Below are 21,608 nucleotides of genomic sequence, written 5' to 3'. Positions count from 1 at the left end.
GCAAACTGAATCCAGAGCAATCTAAACACTCTCCGCAACCTACGCACCCTCGCCCTCAGCCTTCCCTCTAATTTTCCGTAAGCGCAACATGCGCCTTCTTCAAAATCTCGCCACGGGCGTTGCATCATGTCTGTTGCTGTTGTTTGCGAGCACGGCCGATGCACACTCTCGATCACGGAATCCTTTAAACTACCTATCGTTAATTGAAAACCCTCGAATACAAACACCATCACAAAGGGTGCACTGTACATCCAGCTTCGACTTGACTTTCGACCTACATCAGAACACAGAGCATGTTCGACTGAGCCTGGAGCCGAACCATGACATAATTCACGAAGACTCTTACATTGAATATATCGACAAATATGGCAAAATCAGACACGTTGAGAAAATGCAGCGTGAGGAACACAAGATTTACCAGGGTAAGGCTTTTCTGGTTAACGACGACGGAGTAAACCGACATGTCGGCTGGGCTCGAATTGCTATCAGGCGCGATGGCGTCAAGCCTCTCTTTGAGGGTGCTTTCACTGTCATGGGTAACCACCACAATGTCCAATTGAAGTCAAACTACATGGCCACCAAGCACGAGCTTGATCCCGAACTGGAAGAAGATGAAGATGAGTATATGGCTGTCTGGCGTGATTCGGATGTCAGTCGACAGTCTCATACGGAACTGAAACGGAGCGCGGGCCTGACCTGTGCTTCTGACAAGTTGGAGTTCAATACTCATCCAGACCATCCCATCTACCGCGACTTGATGCTCAAACGTGACGATGGCTTCTGGGGAGACATGGGCGCCATGTCCATTGCCAATATGTTTGAAAAACGTCAGAGCAACATCGATGGCGGCGGAGTGGGCTCAGGCAATTCAGCTGGAGTCAATCTGGCTTCTACCATCGGGAGTACCGCAGGCTGTCCAACCACTCGCAAAGTCGCCTTGGTCGGCGTCGCTACCGATTGTACATATACCGCGAGCTTCAACTCAACCGACACCCTGCGACAAAACGTTATTAGCTTGGTCAATACTGCCTCTGAGTTGTACCAATCTACTTTCAACATCACTCTCGGTCTCCGCAATCTGACTGTTTCCGACGGCGAATGTCCAGGGACACCAAGCACTCAGACGGCGTGGAATGTAGGTTGCTCAAGCAGCACCGATATTACACAACGGCTCAACCTCTTCTCTTCATGGCGTGGTCAACGAGGCGACGACAATGCTTACTGGTCTCTCTTCACCACCTGTAACACTGGAGCTGAAGTCGGCCTGGCCTGGCTTGGACAATTGTGTAATCACGGTTCCACTTCACAGCAAGACACCAGCGGCAACTCTCAGAGTGTCACTGGCGCAAATGTCATCGCGAAAACATCGAGTGAGTGGCAAGTATTTGCTCACGAAAGCGGACATACTTTTGGAGCCGTCCACGATTGTGATTCCAGCACTTGCGGCGATTCTAACGTTGTCAACTCCGGCCAATGCTGCCCGCTGTCCTCCAGCACTTGCGATGCTAATGCTCAATACATGATGAATCCCTTCTCTTCACCAGACATTAGTAAATTCTCGCCCTGCTCCGTCGGGAATATTTGCAGCGCCTTAGGCCGCAACTCCGTCCAGTCGCAGTGTCTTACTGACAACAAAGGTGTCGTTACCATTAGCGGCAACCAGTGCGGAAATGGTATTGTCGAGGAAGGTGAAGACTGTGATTGTGGTGGCACTGAATCTTGTGCTGGGAACAGCTGCTGCAACCCCACAACTTGCAAATTCAATACAGGCGCAGTTTGCGATCCCAGCAACGAGGGCTGTTGTACGACGACTTGCCAGTTCGCTTCTGTTGGGACTGTCTGCCGAGCTAGCACTGGCCAATGTGATCCTGCCGAGACATGCTCTGGCACTAATGGAACATGCCCTACAGATACCACTGCACCCGACGGGACTGACTGCGGCAGCGGGCTTGAATGTGCCAGTGGCCAGTGCACGAGTCGAGACCTCCAGTGCAAGACTCTCATGGGTAGCTACACGAGCGACAATGACACCTATGCTTGCAACAGCCAAACCTGCAGTTTGAGTTGTGCTAGTCCAGACTTTGGACGAAACGTCTGTTACAGCATGCAACAAAACTTTCTCGATGGTACCCCGTGCGGTGGTGGTGGTCGATGCGAGAATGGTGTTTGCAGGGGCAGCTCCATTGGGGGCGAAGTCAAGTCGTGGATTGATGACAACAAAACTCTGGTGATTGCTTTATCCAGCGCAATTGGAGGCCTCATACTCCTCGCTATACTGGGATGCTGCATCAGGGCATGCAGACGACCAAGGGGAAAGAAATTGAATGGCATTGTCCCTGGGCAACGCCAAAATAGAGGTGGAGTTCAAGGGGCACAACGTGGCGGCTGGGAGGGACCTCAAATTCCCCCACAGATGAGAGACCGTGGATATGGCGGCGGATGGGAACCGTCGCCTGTACAAATGACCTCGCCACATGGCTGGTACCCTCCTCAACCACCGCCTGCGTACGGTGGTTGGGATGGCTATCCCCAGCGAGGGGAAAGTGCGAGGTACGCATAAAGGAGGTACGTGGCGACAAAACTGTACAGACAGAAAGAGGCGAGTGATATACAGCCTTGTACTGGACAAAGGGATATCTATGCCTGTATAGATCGGGTGTTAGAACGGACCGGTGAACTCACTGCATATTTTATATGGCGTCAAAAGTTCTTGGGTATCGGGGTTTCACTTGACATGACCTCCTTGACGAACTGAATCGAAATGAATGATAAATTACCAACCATCTCGAGTCTTTCTTGTTGAGCTCGAGCCACGGCCTTTGAGGTGTGCTTATTCCATTATGTGATTGAATTGTATACTGTATACGAGATCCTCACTATTGCATGCTCGGCAGGGGTCCGTAGCTAGTGGCCTGGTGGACACCGGGTGGGAACCCCGTGGGACAGAAGCGGGCATATACCGAACGCAAGTTTTCGAGGGTACCGCATTTTGAGCATCGGATATCTCTGTTGGTGAAGTTACCAGTTGATGTGTCAGGACAATCTCTACGCTCGATGCGCAGAGGAACCAGTCTGGCCGAAGAAAACGAGGCCGTGTTGGCAATCAAAGCCTGATCAAAGTAATACCGAGTACAGAACGGCGAAAAGTGAGATTATGGTTAGACATCCGTTGGGTGGTTGGGTGGTAGCCAGTTGGTTATGGAGAGCGACATTGCTTCTCCCGATCTCGCAATCATTTCCTGCCCCTCTTACTGGTCAACCCAGCTGCCCTTCACACACTCTCTAGGTACTCAGTATATGGCTTTTTATCCTCCCAAGTCGCACTTCCCCGATTTTCTTCTTGATCTAGGTTCTTGTGGTGTTCAGGACTCATGAACTTCAACTTCGCAACGACCACCGCAGCAGTCCGATCCGCCTCTCGTCAAGTGTTTCGAGTAGAGCTACCGCTCGCTAACAGAGGCAGTCCAACGTATTCGAGCCATACCCGCATTTCTCGCTGCACTTTCTCATCCTCGCCCGGAATGGACGCCAAGTTTGCGCCCGCAAAGCGCGTCGCGGGGCAGAGGCAGGATGTTTGGTCTATCGTTAACGAGGCCGCCGCAGCGTCTCCCGTGCAGCCGATTGTGAACATGGGCCAAGGGTTTTTGTGAGTATGCAGGCACACGCACCGACATGACTGCTCGTCCCCATTGTGGAAGGCTCGAGGACTAATACCTGGTCAACAGTGGCTACAATCCTCCCCAATTCATCATCGACGCTGCGAAGAGTGCGCTTGACCGAGTAGAGTGCAATCAATATTCCCCTACCAAAGGCCGGCCGAGGTTAAAAAAGGCCCTCGCCGATGCATACTCTCCCTATTTTGGACGAAAGTTGGATCCAGAAACCGAAGTCACCATTACAACGGGGGCCAATGAAGGTAGGAGTCATGGAGAATCCAGGATGAACCAATACTGAACGGCTGCAGGCATGTTGAGTGCGTTCATGGGGTTTATTGAACCAGGCGACGAAGTGATCATATTCGAACCCTTCTTCGACCAGTATCTCAGTAATATTGAGATGCCTGGCGGAACAATAAGATATGTCCCCATGCACCCACCCGCAGACGGCGCGGAACGAACATCCTCCGCGGCGAACTGGACCATCGACTTTGACGAGCTGGAGAAGGCATTTAACTCCAAGACAAAGATGATTGTGTTAAACTCGCCTCACAACCCAGTCGGGAAAGTTTTGAATAAGGAAGAGCTGACGAAAATTGGCGACCTGTGCTTGAAACATAAAGTCATCATCCTGTCGGACGAGGTGTATGACCGTTTATACTATGTTCCCTTCACAAGAATAGCTACACTCTCTCCCGAGCTCGCCAAAATAACCATCACCGTGGGGTCCGCCGGGAAGAATTTCTACGCGACCGGCTGGCGCGTAGGCTATCTAATCGGCCCTCCAGAGCTGATCAAATACGTGGCCGCAGCACATACGAGAATCTGCTACTCGAGTGTTTCACCTTTACAAGAAGCAGCGGCAATCGGGTTCGAACAGGCAGACAAAGTGGGGTTCTGGGACCAACAAATTACAGAGATGAAAGGCAAAATGGACCGCTTCTGCCAGATCTTCGATGAACTGGGCATTCCCTACTCAGTTCCTGAGGGTGGCTACTTTGTGCTCGCAAACCTGTCAAAGGTCAACCTTCCCGAGGGCTACAAGTTCCCGGACCATGTCAAAGACCGCCCACGAGATTTCAAGATGTCCTGGTTTTTGATCATGGAGTTGGGGGTTGCCGCGATTCCGCCGAGTGAGTTCTACACGGACGAAAGGGCACATTTGGCGGAGGATTGGATGAGATTCGCCGTTTGTAAGAACGATGATGTCTTGGAAGACGCAAAGGACCGACTGAGGGGTCTGAAAAAGTATATGGCCTAAGATCAAACTCTTTTATAGAAGCTTTGCCAAGTTGGAGCTATACATATAAGTATTATATATATAATGTCCCCGAACCGTCGACGCCCACGACCTTTTCGCTGACTTATCCTCCGCCGCGTTACTCTCCCGCTAACGAGCTACGACTACCTCAATAATAGGTATCTCATTTTTCAGATACTCGAAAAATTCCTTTCTCAGCCAATTCTATTTTACGTATATCAGTATATTATCGTCTTCTTCCTCGAGCTCTTATATCGATTCTTCCCATTTACATCCCTATTGGGTCTCATTTGTTTAATCCTCAGGCTGCGGCGGCATGTCAAGGAGTTAACGCAAGCTAACACTGGCCGAAGGACAGGTACAGGGTGAAATAATCGAGAAGTCGTCAAACGTAGCAGCCTCAGTCACACATTGTTGAAAACCGCTCCTAGGCAGCAGCAGGCACGATTGGGCCCCAAAATATGACTCCAAGGCGCCCATGCACAATTTTCGGACGCCACAACGCGACGGCGAAATGAGAGCGTTTGAGCCACGCACTTCGCCCGAGCCTCGACTGTCAAGTAAGCACAGCCACAATGGCGGGGGGGATTTCGCGACTTCTTTTGAAAGTAAAGCAGCTTCGACGTAGCCCACCCAATTAACGACTGCCCAGCTCATCTTCTGTAATCGCCTGATCTTTTACACCAGAGAAGCCTGTTAGAATATGCTTAAACAAAGAATGTATCGTAGAGTACGGAAAGATGTCGACGAAGGCATTTACGCAGGACGAAAATTTGGATTGGAGAACATCCACATGCGTATTCTAGAGATGTCGGATCATTATGCTGGCACTACATTAGGTAATAGTATGCCAAGATTGAAGCCTGGAAGCCCGGAAGCGTAAACTTCTAGAGCTAAGAATATATACATTTATCTCAGAGTCTTCACCAACAATTGCAAGGGAGCATTCCCCTGTGGCGCAGTACGTTGTTTCTTGCACAACCCGCTCGCAAACGTTTTCACTAACAAAGTACTAGATTGGCTAGCGCGTCTGACTGTTAATCAGGAGGTTGGTGGTTCGAGCCCACCCGGGGGAGGTTTTCAATTTTTTGACGTTTTGTTTGAAGTTCGATCTCCATTCTGGTCGATGATGACAAGCCTCAGGACAAACCCCATCGTTCTTTTTTGATCTTGTCAGGTGCCAGCATCTTTCATCAATGCCTCGTAGTGCTTGTTTTCTACAATAGTCTCCACCCTCTACAATGCATGAGGATCACAAACTCAATTTGTGATCGTATTAGACTACGGTATCCCTTTACGTGACCACCGCACGCGGGTGAGACCCTCAAGGCCAAGGTGGCTGGGAAAGAATCTGGCGGCATGACTGACGTCAACGGCAGCGGCAAGAAGTCCCAAGCAAATAACAAATGCGACCACTGCTGTAAGGTACATCTAGTTGACGAGAGCTGCAAGTTACGCCTTAGCCTCATAATCATTAGAATCTGGCAAGTCTGATAAGAATGATGATATTTAAGGAAGAAGCTAGGACTGAGCAACAGAGGCTCCGCAGCCTTACCTGTACGCTCGGCGGTCACATAAGAAGGCAACTGCCTGGGACAGTGAATCTAACTAGGCAGTGAATGGTACAGTGACCGTAGGAGGTTGGATGCGCACAAACACTTGCGAACATTTGACCCCTTTTCGATTGTTGCATGAACCGAGAATTTCAAAGCCCAGGTCGAATCAAATCGGTCAATCCACGATGCCTCCGTATGTGCCTTGCCCCTGGGATGGCTGCAAGGAGAGATTTGTTTTAAATAACCTTCCCCAACATTGCGAGACGCGGCATATCATGAAAACAGGCTTCGGCTGCAAGGATTGTGGCTACATTGATGAAGCGAAAGATAAAGTCCGCTCTCATATCCTTCGGGAGCACGGACGACAGGAAGAACCAACTCGAGCATCCAGGGCATTCGCCCTCTATTCACGCGCACGATATCAAGAAAGTGACCCCCTGCGCGTGACATCCCACAGGCCGCATTCTGGACCAGAGGCAGGAAAAGCGCATTTCAGTCAGCCGAGAATTCCTGCCCGGAGTGTGGCACCCTCATCGCACCATACACGAAAACCGGCATTGCGAAGTCCCGCAGTGCGAAGCGACTTTTCCTGGAACTTTGGCGCTCGACATCCATCTTCAGTCGCACGGTACAATAATTGGAAAGTGATTCAGACGATGAAATGCGTCAAGAACTTCGCGCATAGGCCAGGTTTGCTAAGTTCACAGGCTTGGATCAATACGCACCAACCATATCAGTCGACAACCCTAAGTTTCTCCAGCACACAAAGGGACGATGTGTGTTTCTGTCCAACCCAAAAGAAGGCCAGCTTCCAGTTATTCTTGAGCCCAACTACTTAGTACAGACCTTGATAGGTCTGACTATTTTAGGCGAGGAAGATACGAAGATTTTAGTTCTATCTTACCGCCGATTGTGTAAACTGCCAAAGTCCGATCAAGAGGATGACCTTCGAAGAGCGCTTTTCCTACCTTTGACCAAGCTGCAGAACAACGAGCAGACCGAACTGTAGAACGACTACTAGCGTAACAAAAATACAGTTGACTGTCCATAGCCTAATTATGAATACCAGTGCTCGGTACACACCTCCGTAGTAATCCATTTTTTGACAGTTCATCTGGAATGTATTTAGCCGTACCCCGAAAAAGGCTGTGAACATTGTAGATATCTAGTCCTCTTACATCTCGAGTGGCATAGGATAAGCTACCATATTATTAGTCCGCTCTAATATGGCCATCTTGACTATAGTTAAGTACTTATCGGAGAGACTTTGATGAGCAGAGGCCATTTGAACTTCTCTTCCCTGCGAGATCATGTTGAAACATATTTCAACCTAAATCTCTAACGAATATAGCCTGTAAATTCGAAGACCGATTTACACAAGCCTACGAAGACACTACCCTCAGAAACAGAGTACCGGGATCGTTTTCATAGAGGAAGCTCCTCGTACTTAAACCTGACATCTCATGGGGTTCATGGTGCTTAATAGCCTGCAAGCGGCATTACACCATGGCTGCGAGAAGAGGGGGAGTCATCGCCTAAGGAGGAGAATATGGTAATGCTCTGTTCGCGGCATCCAGGGGTGGAGACTAGAAGATTGTGCAAATGTAAAGATACAGTAGTATAGGCCAAAAAGGTGGTGAAACATCCCACAGGAATCCGCGGGCGGGATTAACGGCTGCTTCTGATAGGCTATCATCAATATCACTGGCCTTCCTCGACGTCAGCATTTCCGTCGACAATTTGTCACTGGTCGATGTTCATGGAAGTTTGTTATAGATTACTCGACTAAACCTATCCAGCGTCAGGATTGGGCAAGACGCGCCATCATGGATTGTGCTTGTAGGCGTTTTTAAAGGGGATGCACAGCCTCGTCACGAGTGGGGGTCTCTGAACGCGCGCAACGCGATGTGCCGAGTACTAAGTACCCCAATGATTTACAATCGCAGGCTATTTCACCACCGTTGCAGGCCCATCTTGCGCTCAACTTGGTCATTGATATCTGCATTGTAATACGTTGAAGTATGACATACCCATGATGGTGGCATGCCCGATCTGCGGCAGATCTGTCAAACAAACCACGATCAATGACCACATTGATTCCAACTGCACCGAGTACATCGAGAATGACAGCAACACATCCACACCTGCGCCGGGCAAGTTCTTTAAGACACCCGTCGGCAAACGCGATGCTTTCTCCTTCTTTTCATCCTCTCAGCCCATTCCATCCCCGAGCGATCCTCGACCGTCGACGGCGACACCGAAACGACCCTTTGAAGCTGCGTTGACGCAGCAGCCGAATGGACACACCGTGATCAAGAATGATGAGACAGGTCCATCTCACAATGGTGCCGAAGCAGCTGCCCCCCCAATCAAGAAGCCCAAACACAACCCCTTCGAAAAGGCTGCGCCGCTGGCAGAACGCATGCGCCCCAAGACCCTCGACGAGGTGTGCGGACAGGACCTCGTGGGGCCTAACGGCGTGCTGCGGGGCTTAATTGAACAAGATCGTGTGCCCAGCATGATTCTCTGGGGTGCCGCAGGAACAGGAAAGACGACCATTGCGCGAGTTATCGCGGGAATGGTGGGCTCTCGCTTCGTGGAGATCAATAGTACGTCTTCGGGGGTGGCGGAGTGTAAGAAGATCTTCGCCGAAGCCAAAAGTGAGCTGGCCCTCACGGGTCGCAAGACAATCATATTCTGCGACGAGATCCACAGATTCAGCAAGAGCCAGCAGGATGTCTTTCTCGGTCCTGTCGAGGCCGGACATGTCACGCTGATCGGTGCGACGACGGAGAACCCCAGTTTCAAGGTGCAAAACGCGCTTCTATCGAGATGTCGGACGTTTACCTTGCAGAAGCTCACCGACCAGAATATCTGCGAGATCCTTCAACGGGCACTGGAAGCGGAACGCGACAATTACAATCCCACGGACCTCGTGAACGACGAATTGATCAGGTACCTTGCTGCCTTTGCTGACGGTGATGCTCGCACTGCCCTCAACCTTCTTGAGTTGGCCATGGACCTCTCCCGGCGGCCAAAAATGACTCTAGATGATCTGAAACAATCGCTCACAAAGACCCTTGTCTACGATCGAGCCGGTGACCAGCACTACGACACCATCTCCGCATTCCACAAATCGGTGCGAGGTTCCGATCCTAACGCCGCATTATACTACCTCGCGCGCATGCTCCAGTCAGGGGAAGATCCGCTGTACATTGCTAGACGGATGATTGTGATCGCAAGCGAGGACGTCGGACTGGCTGACAATTCGTTGCTCCCACTCGCAACCGCAGCATACACAGCGTGCGAGAAAATCGGTATGCCCGAGGCGAGAATCAACCTTGCCCACGTCACTGTGGCATTGTGTCTTGCCCCGAAGTCGACCAGGGCGTATCGAGCACTTGCGAATGCGATGCACGCTCTGGAAGAGCCCGGAATTGCAGGTCTGCCCGTCCCGATCCACTTGAGAAACGCGCCGACGCGGTTGATGAAGGAATTGGGATACGGAAAAGAGTACAAATATAATCCAGATTATGTGGACGGAAAGGTAAAGCAAGAGTATTTGCCTGACAGATTGAGGGGTCGGGAGTTTCTTGAAGAAAGAGACTTGGGAGAGAATATTGACAAGGACTTGTTAGAGGAGGGAGAGCCAGGGAAATCTGTCAAAATCGCCAATGGACTGGACGGCAATGGCTGAGAAAAGGTGGAGTGACGACTGGGACCCTGAAATCGAGGACTTTGAGCACAACAGAGTTTCCAACTTGCGAAAGCTGGGCCATTCAGTGAATACAGGAGGATCCCTCGCTTCCGGGCCGCTGTTCAACAAACGATATCAAAGTGAGGGAAGATACAATTCCAGCAGCTTCCGAGCCCGCGTCTGTTCCAAGCCAGGATCTCGTTTCGACACGACAATCCTGTCAAGGCTATTTCCAGATCGAGACGACATTTCCTTCAACGTGCCATCTCAAGCAGATGCCGCATGCTGGTCTCGGAATTTGTCCTCCATGTCCGGCAAACAACGATGCGTCCACAGAAGCAGCATCGACAATTCACACTTCACGCTAATGAACACCCTAGCCATGGAGTATCCATCCCGAAACCCCTACCCCTGCAAAGTCTCTTTTGTACGACCTGAAATCTGCGCTTGGATACCCGTTAGTGGACACAGGAGAGCACAGCAGACTGAGATTCAAATAAGTGGATGTCGGCTGTGCTGCTCTGTGAAAGATCCACAGGCATTTCCTGAGTTGAGTTGAGAAAGTCTCGTGGGCAGTTTGCGGTGGACGTCCGTTTACATTCTTGCGAATTGGAAGAACACGAGCGGCGAACAGACCCATTCAATGTTGACAGAATTCAGCTCATCTTTCAAAGAGCGGTATAACTGCGAAACCCCTCCCCGGTTCCACAACTCGCACAAGATCCAATATGCATTAACTGCACCGATGGGAAGACTCGTTGATGAAGAAGGACAGAGGCCAGACAAGTATAGAGAAGACAAGTGGACTACTTCGCTGGGAGAGTGGACAAATGAGAGATCTTATTGCCTCGTCACTCTGTAACGGGGATGTGCCGTCTTCTCCTTGAGGACCAGGGAATGCTGACACGAGGCACTGGTTTAATCTGTCTGCCTGAGAAATACGCATGTTCATGCTTTGGAAAGATTTGCCAACGCTGAGTTAGAGCATTTAGCCCTATGGGAATATGTTCCTCGTAGATCATTCGGGTTCACATGCTGGCTCTGCAATACTGGGTATGTTTTCTTGTCGTAGTTTCGAAAGCGCTCAATACAAGGTGAGACAGTGCCTGTGAGGAACTTTTGTGGCTGACTCCTTCTCCTGGGCCGTGATTCTGACACATTTGTGGGTGTGACAGTGAGTCGCGATTGTCTCTTGCGCAGCTTCAATTGGTGGGGAACGCTGCCTCGGTGGTTCATCGGCGTGCAATTCAGTGACACGTCAGGATCAGGTTGATCCTGCGCATCCTCCCCTTCAGGCTGCGCATCGTTTTCTCCCTGCAGTTGTAAAGACCTCAACTCCATTCTTAACAAGCAAAATCTAAGATCTAAAGACGTTCCTGAAAATCGTCGAAACCTGGTCAGCGTTCCGTCGAGTACCCCGCTCGTCCCTTCCCAAAATCCCTAAAAGTGAGGTGTCTGATCATACCGACATGGCTGCGCCGCCGGAGATCACTTGCACCAACCTGTCGGGCAAGTTCGTCATGGTAGTTAAATTCCTGCTGTCAATGGCCTGGGTCAATCTGACACGTTACAAGAACAAAACCCTTTCAGATGATATCGATTCCATGCTCGCTCTCCAGGGCCTGAGCTGGCTCACGCGAACCGCCATCAGCTTGGCTACGGTCGTCGTACGTTAAGGGCAGTATGACATTGGCCAGCGAGGCTGACCTCCTGCAGCTTACCATCAAAGAATACAAGCAAGAAGACATCTACCACATCGACATCACGTCTGTGGCTTCGGGCCTTTCAACGACTCAAGAAAACCGCACGCTGGACTGGCAAGAGCGCGACCACCATGATCGCATATTCGGGAACTGCCGAGGCAAGTCAAGATTCTGGAAGACAGGTGAATACAAAATGGAGGGCCCGGGTACACCAGAAGACGCGGTGTTCTTGCAGGCCCAGAAACTCAAGGACGGGCAGACAGATTCCAAGTTTCTGGACGATGAACACGTTCAAAGCTGGGTGAAGAACATGGATGAGGCTGGCTGGCAGGCGGAGCAGAACTGGGGGTTTGAAGAGATCAACGGTGAACGGCGATACACTCGGCGAGTACTGGTCTGGAAGGGAAGCGAGTTTCGAAGAGCCCGCCTCGTGTATGACTATAAAGGACAGGCTGAGAAGAAGGAAGACGATGACGATGACCTGGCGTACGGCGAAGAATGAAGAGTGACGAATCACGCATGATAATCCAGTTTGCAGGGAGGACAGTGATATCCAGAGAGACCAGCATGGAAACCATGTGCAGGTATGTTCAACGTACCCGGGGAGTGAATGAATTGGCTGTCAGACTGTCCATTGCGCGGAAGTTGGCGCTCCATTGATATCCCGGTGATAGCAAGGTTTCCCCAGAGCACAAAAATACACAAAGGTCAAACTCAGAAATGCCTCGATACCTTCCACCCGCGTATCTCGCGAACTTGTACTTGCGTGTGTGCGTGTGGACATCCGCTCCGCATTATTTGGAAGACATTGCGTAACCCTCTGACGTCAAATGGCTGAACGGGCAGGACAAACTCTTTTCCGATCCGAGCGACCCTAATGAGCCATTTTTCGCGGGGGTGCTTAAGGCTGTACCGAGTTATACAGGAAGTTATACTCAGTGAGGCAGCTGTAGCGACGCGCTAACCTGCTTTTGCCCATTATATGCGCTGATGGAGGCAGTGCAAGTCTTCAGCCAGCCAATCCTCGGTTTTTCTTTTGGTGTTTGTACCTAAACACAAATATGGCGCCGAAAATACCTCACAAAGGCCGAAAAAGGCGTTTACCACAGTGCTCCGTCTATGCCATTGTGCCCGAAGCGATATAGTACAGACATGTCTATATAAGGGTGAGCCGGCCTCTCGGATCAAATAGTCGTTTGTGTTCGTGTCAGACCAGAAGTTCACACCAAATCATCATACAAGTAATTGCAAGTTGGGATACCTGTACCTCCATCAGTATTCTCGAGACAATCATCGACATATACCGCCAAGTGTAATATACTACTCTTATACCAACAATAACTACACAAACAATCCAATAACCACCAGCTCTCCATCTCTCCTAGCCAAAAAATAAAATAAAATGGCGTTTTTCCACCACAGCCACGAAAGTGAAGAGGAGACATCCGACCGTCGCCGCAGCAGCAGCAGCTCTCTCCGCGACCTCCAAGCGCGAGCGTACGCCAAGTGGGTTGTGGCAGGCACGGTGAAGAAGAGCAGCAACCAGCACGCCGGCTTCGAGGCCGAACGGTCTCGACGGCACTTTTGGCAGGAGGAGGCTGCCCGGTTTGGCATCGTGATGAGAACATGAGTTGTATCACCGCCACTACCGCACCACAGCATAGGAGGAGTTTTGGGGGTTTGTCTTAGGAGAAAAGCAAGCCAAACCAATGGACGATAGTGTGGGAAACACACACACTTGTCACGGCCATTATTATTGAGCTGGCAATTGTTTTTGGTTTTGGTTTAGGCAAGGGGTTGTAAAACAGCTTTGGGAAGTGATGGAATTTCTCAGTATCTGGTATCTATCTCATGATATGGTCCCACAGCACATCTGTATAAACAAAAGACAAAATATGCCCCCAGAGTTGATTCGTTAAATTGCATTATCCTCAACAGGGGTTTTTACGGTCTTTTTTAAGTCCTAATGCCTATCCTGCGTAGCAGCTCTTTCCGGAATTCTGCGGCACCGACTTTCATCCGGTCGGCCGCACCGCGATTCTCGACGAGTCGCCGCGTCAGGTACTGCATGCATTCCTGGATGCTGCCCCACGTCAGACACTTGTATACCCTGGGGATATAAGTGTTGGCCAGAGGCAGGGTGCCGTCCCGCTTGGTGTTGTCGGCCATCTGGAGCAGCTCGCAGCCGATGTCGTCGGCCATTCCCTGCAGCTGCCCGAATTCCGGGACGACTTTCAGCTTTGATTCGGCTGCCAGGGTGGAGGCCAGTCGAGCGGCTCCCCGGATGGTGCTGGCATTGTGACCCGCGAGGAGTAGGTCGAGGTCTACCGACTCTTGGTCGGCCATGGCGGGAAACTTCCCGCAGAGCAGGTCCTCGACGATGCCGTTGTACGAGGCGTCCGTGTCGGCCTTTGTGTCGTGGATCGCCTCTCTGATGTCGTTGTTGATGTAGGCGCCGCGCACGAGCTTGATGCCCAGCCGCCACCCTTCCTGGCGTGAAAGCTGGAGCTGGTGTTGGACTTTGTCACGCGAGGATTTCAGGTAGGCCTGGATCGTGTTGTATATCAGGGCCCGGCGGCCGGGTTGGTTGTAGCGACGCATGAGATCAAAGGTCCATTGGTCGATGGCCGCCTGCAGGGTTTGCTGCTCGGCGTCGATCCAGATCCGGCAACCTTTGCTGGCAGCGCGTTGGCAGATCTTCTCCATGGCTTCGACGAACTTGGCCGGGGCCTTGTCACCTTTCATGAGGGCTTTTGTGATGTTCGTCCCCGCGCCGCTGTACCTGCATGTTGTTGGCATTTTCTGTTTTCAAGCCCCGAGAACGAATCGGCATGTAGAACTTACTTGATACCCAGCCAGTCGCCCTCGCCGATCATATCCAAGGTGGCAAGGTTGCCATCGGCCCACTGTTCGATTTCCTTGTCCATTACCGCCGCCTTACTATCATCGTAGCCGACGAACTTGTCGCCTTCGACCTGGACTTCTTTGCCGTAGCACAAGACCACCCCGGAGAAGCCCAGCCGTCGAATCTCGGCAGACGTTTGGCCGATTTCCTTCCGGTTCCTACCGGCGCAGAACTGCTTGTAGACGAGAGGATGGACGATGGCGCGAACGAGTGGATTCCGGTCCGGGTTCAGCCATGCCGATTGGGAGTGTGCGATTTTCTCGAATGCAGCAAACCCCGGCCTGAAGAGCCACGGGGATGTGAAGAAGGTACTTAATAGCAAAGTTCGGAGGAGGCTTGAGGTTGAGAGACGCGCCAGTGGATGCGTCACGGTGGTGCCGTCGGCATTGGTCGAAGCAGGAATTAACGGTTCTTTCGTAGTTCCATGGTTGATCACTGTCTGAGCGTGGGCAGAGGAATGGGACTTCCGTTGACTGCAAGCAACGCGAAGGGGCTGTTGAACGTTTACTCGAGTCCGAAGAGTATTCGCCAAAGAGGAAGCCATGCCAAGGGGTAAAAATTCAGTGAAATATTCCTGAATGACTAGTAGTTGTCATCTCGAGCCATCTTATAGCGATGGACGGGCTAAGGCCTCGGCTGGAGCACCGGGGTGTACGATAATGCAGAGCATCGTGACCATGTACATAGAGGCGGGGAAGTTTGGCCCATCGACTGATATGCCCTGTTGGGTCATGTGGTGGCATGCTGGACGAACATGATCCAGCACAGGTGTCTACCATTGAAAGAGGGGGTTCGGAATCTATGTAGCGAATAGGGTTAGTCTGGGCAAGAAACGGAAGTCATGGCCGTTGGAAAAGCACAATGCAACGAAATAAGAGATGCGATTCGAGAACAAGAAAAGAATTACTGTTTCTGGAAGTATAAGCAGCCCGAGATGGCGGGGCATCGGACAAGGGTGTTATCGGATTCATGCCCCGCCTCAAGTCCTCCTCGGATATTTGATTTAGTCGATGCTGAGTTGTGGCGATCACCTTCGTTCCTCCAGACTTCGGGAAGCCATCCGTAGCGTTGCCAATTCTTGGTGTCTCCCCAATGCCTAGTATTGAGGTACTGCCGTCGTTGCAGTTGTAGTGGGGGTATCTTCCCATCCTGCCAGCCGTACTTATCGACAACCCTGGAGAGGAGACGAAATAAAGCGATAGAGAATATGATAGGTAATTCGATGAAATGACGGATATGCATTCTAATTTCAGCGTTCGAGCAACATTAAGTCGATTTCTGTGGGGACGGGTTGATTCTCTATCCTGAAATGGCCTTCCACAAACACACTAACTACAGGCGTGCTTTGAGCATTTTCTCCTTCTCGGCCACAATGTCCTTGACCTCCCCAGTCGTTCCGATCCTCCAGGTCACCTCGTCGCCCCATTCTTTCCCCCCTTTGCCTTGACTTTGCTTCCACTGCCACCTGGACAAGACCTGCTTTCCGTCTTCCAGGAGCTTCAGGGCCCATTGGCCGACGATTGGCATCATCTTGAACCCGTGTCCCGAATCTCCAGACATGACGACCAGAGAGTCTCCCGTGCCTGGCACAAAGTCAATGCAATACTCCGAGTCTGATGTATCTGCGAACCAGCACATCTTTTTCTCCACAAACGGGCGGTCAGCTAGCCACGGCAGCGTTTCTTCAAGTAGTCTCCTCAGCTTCCGCTCATCAGAAAGCGGGATATAGTCCTTTGGCGAGTTTAGTAGATCGGCAGGAGGTAGCGAGACTCCAGAGCCCGTGTCTGAGTTGATATATCCGGCGCCCAGAGGACACAGCTTGAGGAGTCTGGTGGCGGGATCTGGCTCGAAAAAGAACCCTAGATCTCGGATGTTGAGGACTGGGATTCCACGCAGGTAGTCGCATTCCCGTTCCGTGAGTTGGACGTGAGCTACCGACCAGCACTTGGCGACAACAAAAGACCCCACGCTTGGGAGAAGCGTGGCTGCCGAAGCTCCCAGACAGACGATGGTGCGTCGGGCTTGATGGACCTGTCCGCTCGCCACCTGGAATCCGATGCAGCGCCTCTCGGCAGAGCTCTCGTTGCCGCTGTACAGAAGCTTCACGGCTCTACCATCTTTGGGTCCCAGGACAAACTTGACTCCTCTACCAACGAGATGCCGATGTGTGTCTATCATGGCGTTGGACGAATGGGCATATCCGGCCAGGCGATTGAAGTATCCTTTGAAGCCGCGCATGGGCCCGGAAAACTGCCAATACACCTTCTTGAAGTCGTCGTTCTCGTTCAGCATGGTGATGCCTGGAGCAAAGACTGGGTGGTCCTTGACCGACACAAGGGCATCTTGCAGATGTTTGACGGCCTTTTCAGGTGCCGCGCCCGAAGTTGCGAGAACATAGCCCACTTGATGGAAGCTGGATCCCCAGAAGGGAGTCTTCCACTGATTGATGGCCTCCTGGATTCAGAATTAGACAGTTTCTTTGGTTGGTACTGGTCCAGAGCCCCGGCTTCGCGCGGAATGGCTAAGTAACTTACAAGTGCCAATTCTGTATAGAAGTTATCTTCATACTCTGCTCGGACGATCTTGTTCAAATCGTATGCTCCAGAATATGGTGAGGGTATCTCGGAGGCCTGGTCGAAGACTGTGATGTTTGTGTAGCCCGCATTGAAAAGGTGCAAGGCCGTCGACAAGCCCCAAGCTCCCGCCCCAAGGATCGCGATGGGTTCGTTCTTGTCCGAAGCCATTCTCTCTATTCAAATCACAATACGTGGTGAATTTCTCTTTTGTGGTTTTGTTCCTTGTAAATCTACTAAATAGTTGGAGGATGATATTGGAGACAAGATCCACCTTTTCGTGTTCCGTTACTTCATTGGTATGTTCTTGTGATCCTGAGCGATACGAGGATGTTACTCTTCGGATCGGATGCCTTCCCGATATTGACTCCTCCCAACCTCACCTTTTCCATTCGCTCCGAATACTTGCCATAATCGGCTTATACGGGTCCGGATCTATATTCTCTTTGCTGTTCCATGTGCTGTTGACGTTGGAGTCCCAATGAAGAGAATGATTCTACATGTGGGAATTGACCATTTTGGCTATAGGCCAACCAATGCGCATTTGACTTGATGAAGGCCTTTGGGGCATGATACGTGCTTCCCATACATTCAAATCCTAAAGTTAGATTTCTGAACAGGAACGAAGCATACTAGAGAAGCGACTTGTCGACTGCACCCTGACCACCCCTACAATCACGAATAATATGACGGCCGCAACACCACCTACGAGGATTGGAAATACTTCTACAAACACAATAGCCGGTGCCGCTGGAGGCGTTGTCTCTGTTCTCCTTGGTGAGTTGCTAACACCAAAGTCGGAATGATTGCTGATTGTTCTCTGGAAAACAGGTCAACCATTTGGTGAGGAATGACCATCTGGAACTACCAACCACAATGCTCATGTTCCTATTTCTGTGCAGATCTGATAAAGGTGCGACTGCAGACTCATGGCTCTGGCAACGTCGTCCAAGTTGTCTCCCGAATTCTGAGAAATGAAGGACCACTAGCATTCTACAAGGTAAGCGATGGCGATATATTGTACGTTCGGACGCATTTATCTCTGACCATCTCTGAAGGGTGCTCTGCTACCTTTCCTAGGAGTGGGAGCGGCAGTAAGCATTCAGTTCTCTGTCTTTCACAGCGCGACGCAGGCGCTGAATGCTCTGAGAGCGAGAGATTCTCAAGGAGCCGCACAGCAGCCGACCCTTCTAGATCTATACTTGGCTGGTGGCATTGCCGGGATTGCAAACAGTGTGGTGTCAGGCCCTGTCGAACACATCAGAACCAGGCTTCAGACGCAGCCGCATGGTGCCAACCGCCTCTACGCCGGGCCATGGGACTGCATAAGACAGATAGCCGGTACTGCTGGCGTCAGAGGGTTATTTCGAGGACAAAACACGGCTATTCTGAGAGAGTTTCAAGCATACGGTCTATACTTTGCCACCTTTGAAGCCTGCGTGAGGACGATTGCCGCAGCCAAGGAGACGAAGCGGAACGAGTTGCCTACATGGATCGTTGCTTCGTGTGGTGCTTTGTCGGGGATAGCATTCTGGGTGGGAAGCTATCCTCTAGATACCGTGAAGACCAAACTCCAGAGCGACGGGTTTGGCCAGCATCGACGTTACGAGAATGCCTGGGCAGCTACAGTAGAGACGTGGAAGAGTGGAGGATCCAGAGCCTTCTTCCGCGGTCTTGGCCCAACGTTGTTGAGGACGATGCTGTCTTCGGGTGGGACGTTTGCGATGTACGTTCACGTTCTCTGTGTTGTTCTGGGGAAATGCTAACTGTGCATCTAGGGTCGAGAATGTCAAGCGATTTCTTGCATAGGAATTTCAGGGGTATAGAGAATACCGTAGACGGTGCTTTGCCATGAATAATGAATGTATGTAATCAACATGAACCTGTACTTGATAAGCGTGTTGTGTAGCTGTTGTGGCCTGTGCTCCATCAACATTGTCACTGGCATCTCATCTAGCTCCGCATGTGTCGTCAATAATTAGCAAGTACCAGTTGGGAACATCGCATACTCCGCACACTGGTAATAATAATTATCGGGATAAATTGCCTTTCTGGGTATTATTTTACAACATTTAATGCCCTCCGCCCTTCGAGTCCGGCTCGCCACCCGAAAAAGATTGTCCCCGCATCTGTATAAAATCCGCATTTGATTTCCTCCTTCAGCCTGCCCCTACACCTTGGATAACTTCTGCAATCCTCTATGTGGCCTCGATTCCTTAACCACGATGGTTGAAGTCAGAAAGTACCAGCTCCCACCTACGGAGCTCATCCCGAACTCTCCTCGACCGCTCCTCCACTATCCTGGGATTCTGCTCTCGTCACCCTCCATCACCACGGCGGCCTACGACGCATTTTCTGATAACGGATGGCGCGTCCAGTGGATCTTCCGCTACGGTTCCACCCAGGCGTCTCACTACCACTCGGCGACTCATGAATGCATGGCCGTGCTCTCGGGGACGGCGACTATCCGATTTGGGGTGGCAGACACGGTTCCCGACCCGGACGAGAACACCCACGGTTCCGGCAAGGAGGACGGGGGCATCGAACTGCAGGCAAGCGCTGGCGATGTCTTTGTCATCCCTGCCGGTGTCGCGCACAAGACATTCGATACCCAGCCGGCGGCCGAGTTCAAGCTGCTCACCCCCGGCGACGGACATAACATCCCGGCCGAAGACGTAAGAAGTGCTCTGGAGAAGCTGCAACTCGATGGATTCACCATGATCGGCGCGTACCCCGAAGGCGGAGCTTGGGATTTTGCAGAAGGGGGAGAGAGCGCCGGTCACTATGAGGATGTATGGAACGTGGCCGCGCCGGAGAAGGATCCTGTGCTGGCAAAGGCTGAGGAAGGTCTCTGCGGGCAATGGAAGTAAGAGGCTGGTGGCCAAGGGTGGATGCTCTCAATGCCAGAACAATGCCTGAGGCTTTCCTAGGTCTGTTTCTTTCTTGCTTGTATATTTGATGGGGGATGCTTCGCAAAATATTGCTCTGTTCCAACCTCGTATAGTTGGTATCTTATCTTGTGTATGACGATCATGACAATGTCCAAACACGATAGAATATATCTCGGATACGTAACCGGCCTTGGCATTCCATGTGTAACGTCTTTAGTCCAATATCCCCGTGACTCAATCACGACGAACCAAACCTATCGGTGGTAATATAGACAGCAAACTGCTAAACGTGACTGGTAAACTGTCAAAGTCCTGTGATCCATTGTCAAAATCCAGAGACCTTGTCCTTGTTTGCGCGCAGAAATGGCCATCCAATCCACTCCCAAACCCCTCCGCGTCGCCGTCCTCGGCTGTGGTATGTTTGTTGTACGCACAAATGCTAGTCCCCAATTTTGACATGAGGTCTATCTAGGGTTCATGGGCACCGCACTGGTCCAGGGCATCATCGACGGACTGGACGATACCTGCCAATACGACCTCAAATTCTCGGTCAGCGCCCGCTCCAGCGACTCGATTAATCGACTGCAGCGAAAATTCGAGTCGCACAAAGATCGTGTGGACATTATCACTTCGGACAACACCGATGCGGCTCGCGGTGCAGACGTGGTCATCTTGGCTTTTCAGCCGCAGCAACTCGCCACGATTATGGACAGTGGTGGCCCTTTAGTCCAAGCCCTCGAGGGAAAGCTGCTTGTCTCCATATTGGCTGGGGTCTCTTCCTCGCAAGTTGCTCAAGCGGTGATCATATCGCCCAGCACACGGCACCGTGTCTCTCGCGCTATACCCAGTATTGGCGCGCAGATCAGTGAATCCATGACTCTCATAGCCGACACGCCACTCTCCGGCCCCGACCGGGACCTGGTCTCGTGGCTGTTTCGCCGCGTCGGCCCTATCCAGATGGTTCCCGAGAATCTCATCAACACGGCAACGGCGGTGAGCGCTGCATGCCACGCTTTGACCGTGGTCGCCGTCGACGCCATCGTGGATGGGAGTGTCGCAGAAGGTATCGCGAGGCCTGTGGCTCAGAATATCGCCGCTCAATGCCTCCGCAGCGCGTCGACGCTCCTGCGTGACCAAATGACCATCGAGTCCCTGAAGGAATCCATGTCCGTCGCCAGGGGGATCACCATCAACGCGCTCCTGCAGTTGGATCGGGGTCAGGTCAGAGCTGGGATTTCGGATGCTGTCAGGTACGCGGCGCAATACTCCAAGGGGATGTCTGAGGAGAATTAATAGCGAGGCAAGTGTTCATGATTTGTATGGGGCAATAAAATAATATTGATATCTAACATTTTGTGGACTTTTT

General features: G+C 51.4%; 9 protein-coding genes across 9 annotated transcripts; 7 read left to right on the top strand and 2 right to left on the bottom strand.

Annotated features, from left to right (window-relative positions):
• Nucleotides 1-88: 88 nt before the first annotated feature.
• Nucleotides 89-2,063, top strand: AYO20_08253 (hypothetical protein; the record flags this gene model as incomplete). Its single annotated transcript, XM_022646533.1, has 2 exons — nucleotides 89-1,688; nucleotides 1,735-2,063. The coding sequence occupies 2 exons, from the start codon at nucleotides 89-91 to the stop codon at nucleotides 2,061-2,063; spliced, it is 1,929 nt and encodes a 642-aa protein (XP_022497530.1).
• Nucleotides 2,064-3,521: 1,458 nt separating this feature from the next.
• Nucleotides 3,522-4,917, top strand: AYO20_08252 (hypothetical protein; the record flags this gene model as incomplete). Its single annotated transcript, XM_022646532.1, has 3 exons — nucleotides 3,522-3,646; nucleotides 3,726-3,916; nucleotides 3,965-4,917. The coding sequence occupies 3 exons, from the start codon at nucleotides 3,522-3,524 to the stop codon at nucleotides 4,915-4,917; spliced, it is 1,269 nt and encodes a 422-aa protein (XP_022497529.1).
• A 3,591-nt stretch (nucleotides 4,918-8,508) lies between these two features.
• AYO20_08251 (hypothetical protein) lies at nucleotides 8,509-10,170 on the top strand (the record flags this gene model as incomplete). The annotated part of the gene is made up of 1 exon (XM_022646531.1): nucleotides 8,509-10,170. One exon carries the CDS (start codon nucleotides 8,509-8,511, stop codon nucleotides 10,168-10,170), a length of 1,662 nt encoding a protein of 553 aa, XP_022497528.1.
• Nucleotides 10,171-11,639: 1,469 nt separating this feature from the next.
• On the top strand, nucleotides 11,640-12,375 carry AYO20_08250 (hypothetical protein; the record flags this gene model as incomplete). Its single annotated transcript, XM_022646530.1, has 2 exons — nucleotides 11,640-11,837; nucleotides 11,887-12,375. The coding sequence occupies 2 exons, from the start codon at nucleotides 11,640-11,642 to the stop codon at nucleotides 12,373-12,375; spliced, it is 687 nt and encodes a 228-aa protein (XP_022497527.1).
• Nucleotides 12,376-13,829: 1,454 nt separating this feature from the next.
• On the bottom strand, nucleotides 13,830-15,322 carry AYO20_08249 (hypothetical protein; the record flags this gene model as incomplete). The annotated part of the gene is made up of 2 exons (XM_022646529.1): nucleotides 13,830-14,655; nucleotides 14,718-15,322. The coding sequence occupies 2 exons, from the start codon at nucleotides 15,320-15,322 to the stop codon at nucleotides 13,830-13,832; spliced, it is 1,431 nt and encodes a 476-aa protein (XP_022497526.1).
• Nucleotides 15,323-16,110: 788 nt separating this feature from the next.
• AYO20_08248 (hypothetical protein) lies at nucleotides 16,111-17,522 on the bottom strand (the record flags this gene model as incomplete). Its single annotated transcript, XM_022646528.1, has 2 exons — nucleotides 16,111-17,232; nucleotides 17,313-17,522. The coding sequence occupies 2 exons, from the start codon at nucleotides 17,520-17,522 to the stop codon at nucleotides 16,111-16,113; spliced, it is 1,332 nt and encodes a 443-aa protein (XP_022497525.1).
• A 515-nt stretch (nucleotides 17,523-18,037) lies between these two features.
• Nucleotides 18,038-19,160, top strand: AYO20_08247 (hypothetical protein; the record flags this gene model as incomplete). Its single annotated transcript, XM_022646527.1, has 5 exons — nucleotides 18,038-18,128; nucleotides 18,183-18,194; nucleotides 18,254-18,351; nucleotides 18,410-19,077; nucleotides 19,130-19,160. The coding sequence occupies 5 exons, from the start codon at nucleotides 18,038-18,040 to the stop codon at nucleotides 19,158-19,160; spliced, it is 900 nt and encodes a 299-aa protein (XP_022497524.1).
• Nucleotides 19,161-19,576: 416 nt separating this feature from the next.
• Nucleotides 19,577-20,221, top strand: AYO20_08246 (hypothetical protein; the record flags this gene model as incomplete). The annotated part of the gene is made up of 1 exon (XM_022646526.1): nucleotides 19,577-20,221. The coding sequence occupies one exon, from the start codon at nucleotides 19,577-19,579 to the stop codon at nucleotides 20,219-20,221; it is 645 nt and encodes a 214-aa protein (XP_022497523.1).
• Nucleotides 20,222-20,605: 384 nt separating this feature from the next.
• Nucleotides 20,606-21,535, top strand: AYO20_08245 (pyrroline-5-carboxylate reductase; the record flags this gene model as incomplete). The annotated part of the gene is made up of 2 exons (XM_022646525.1): nucleotides 20,606-20,657; nucleotides 20,715-21,535. The coding sequence occupies 2 exons, from the start codon at nucleotides 20,606-20,608 to the stop codon at nucleotides 21,533-21,535; spliced, it is 873 nt and encodes a 290-aa protein (XP_022497522.1).
• Between the last annotated feature and the right edge of the window lie 73 nt (nucleotides 21,536-21,608).

Source organism: Fonsecaea nubica (genome assembly GCF_001646965.1).
Source record: "Fonsecaea nubica strain CBS 269.64 chromosome Unknown Scaff63, whole genome shotgun sequence".
NCBI classification, from domain to species: Eukaryota; Fungi; Ascomycota; class Eurotiomycetes; order Chaetothyriales; family Herpotrichiellaceae; genus Fonsecaea; species Fonsecaea nubica.
This window is presented reverse-complemented; position numbering and strand designations above follow the sequence as displayed.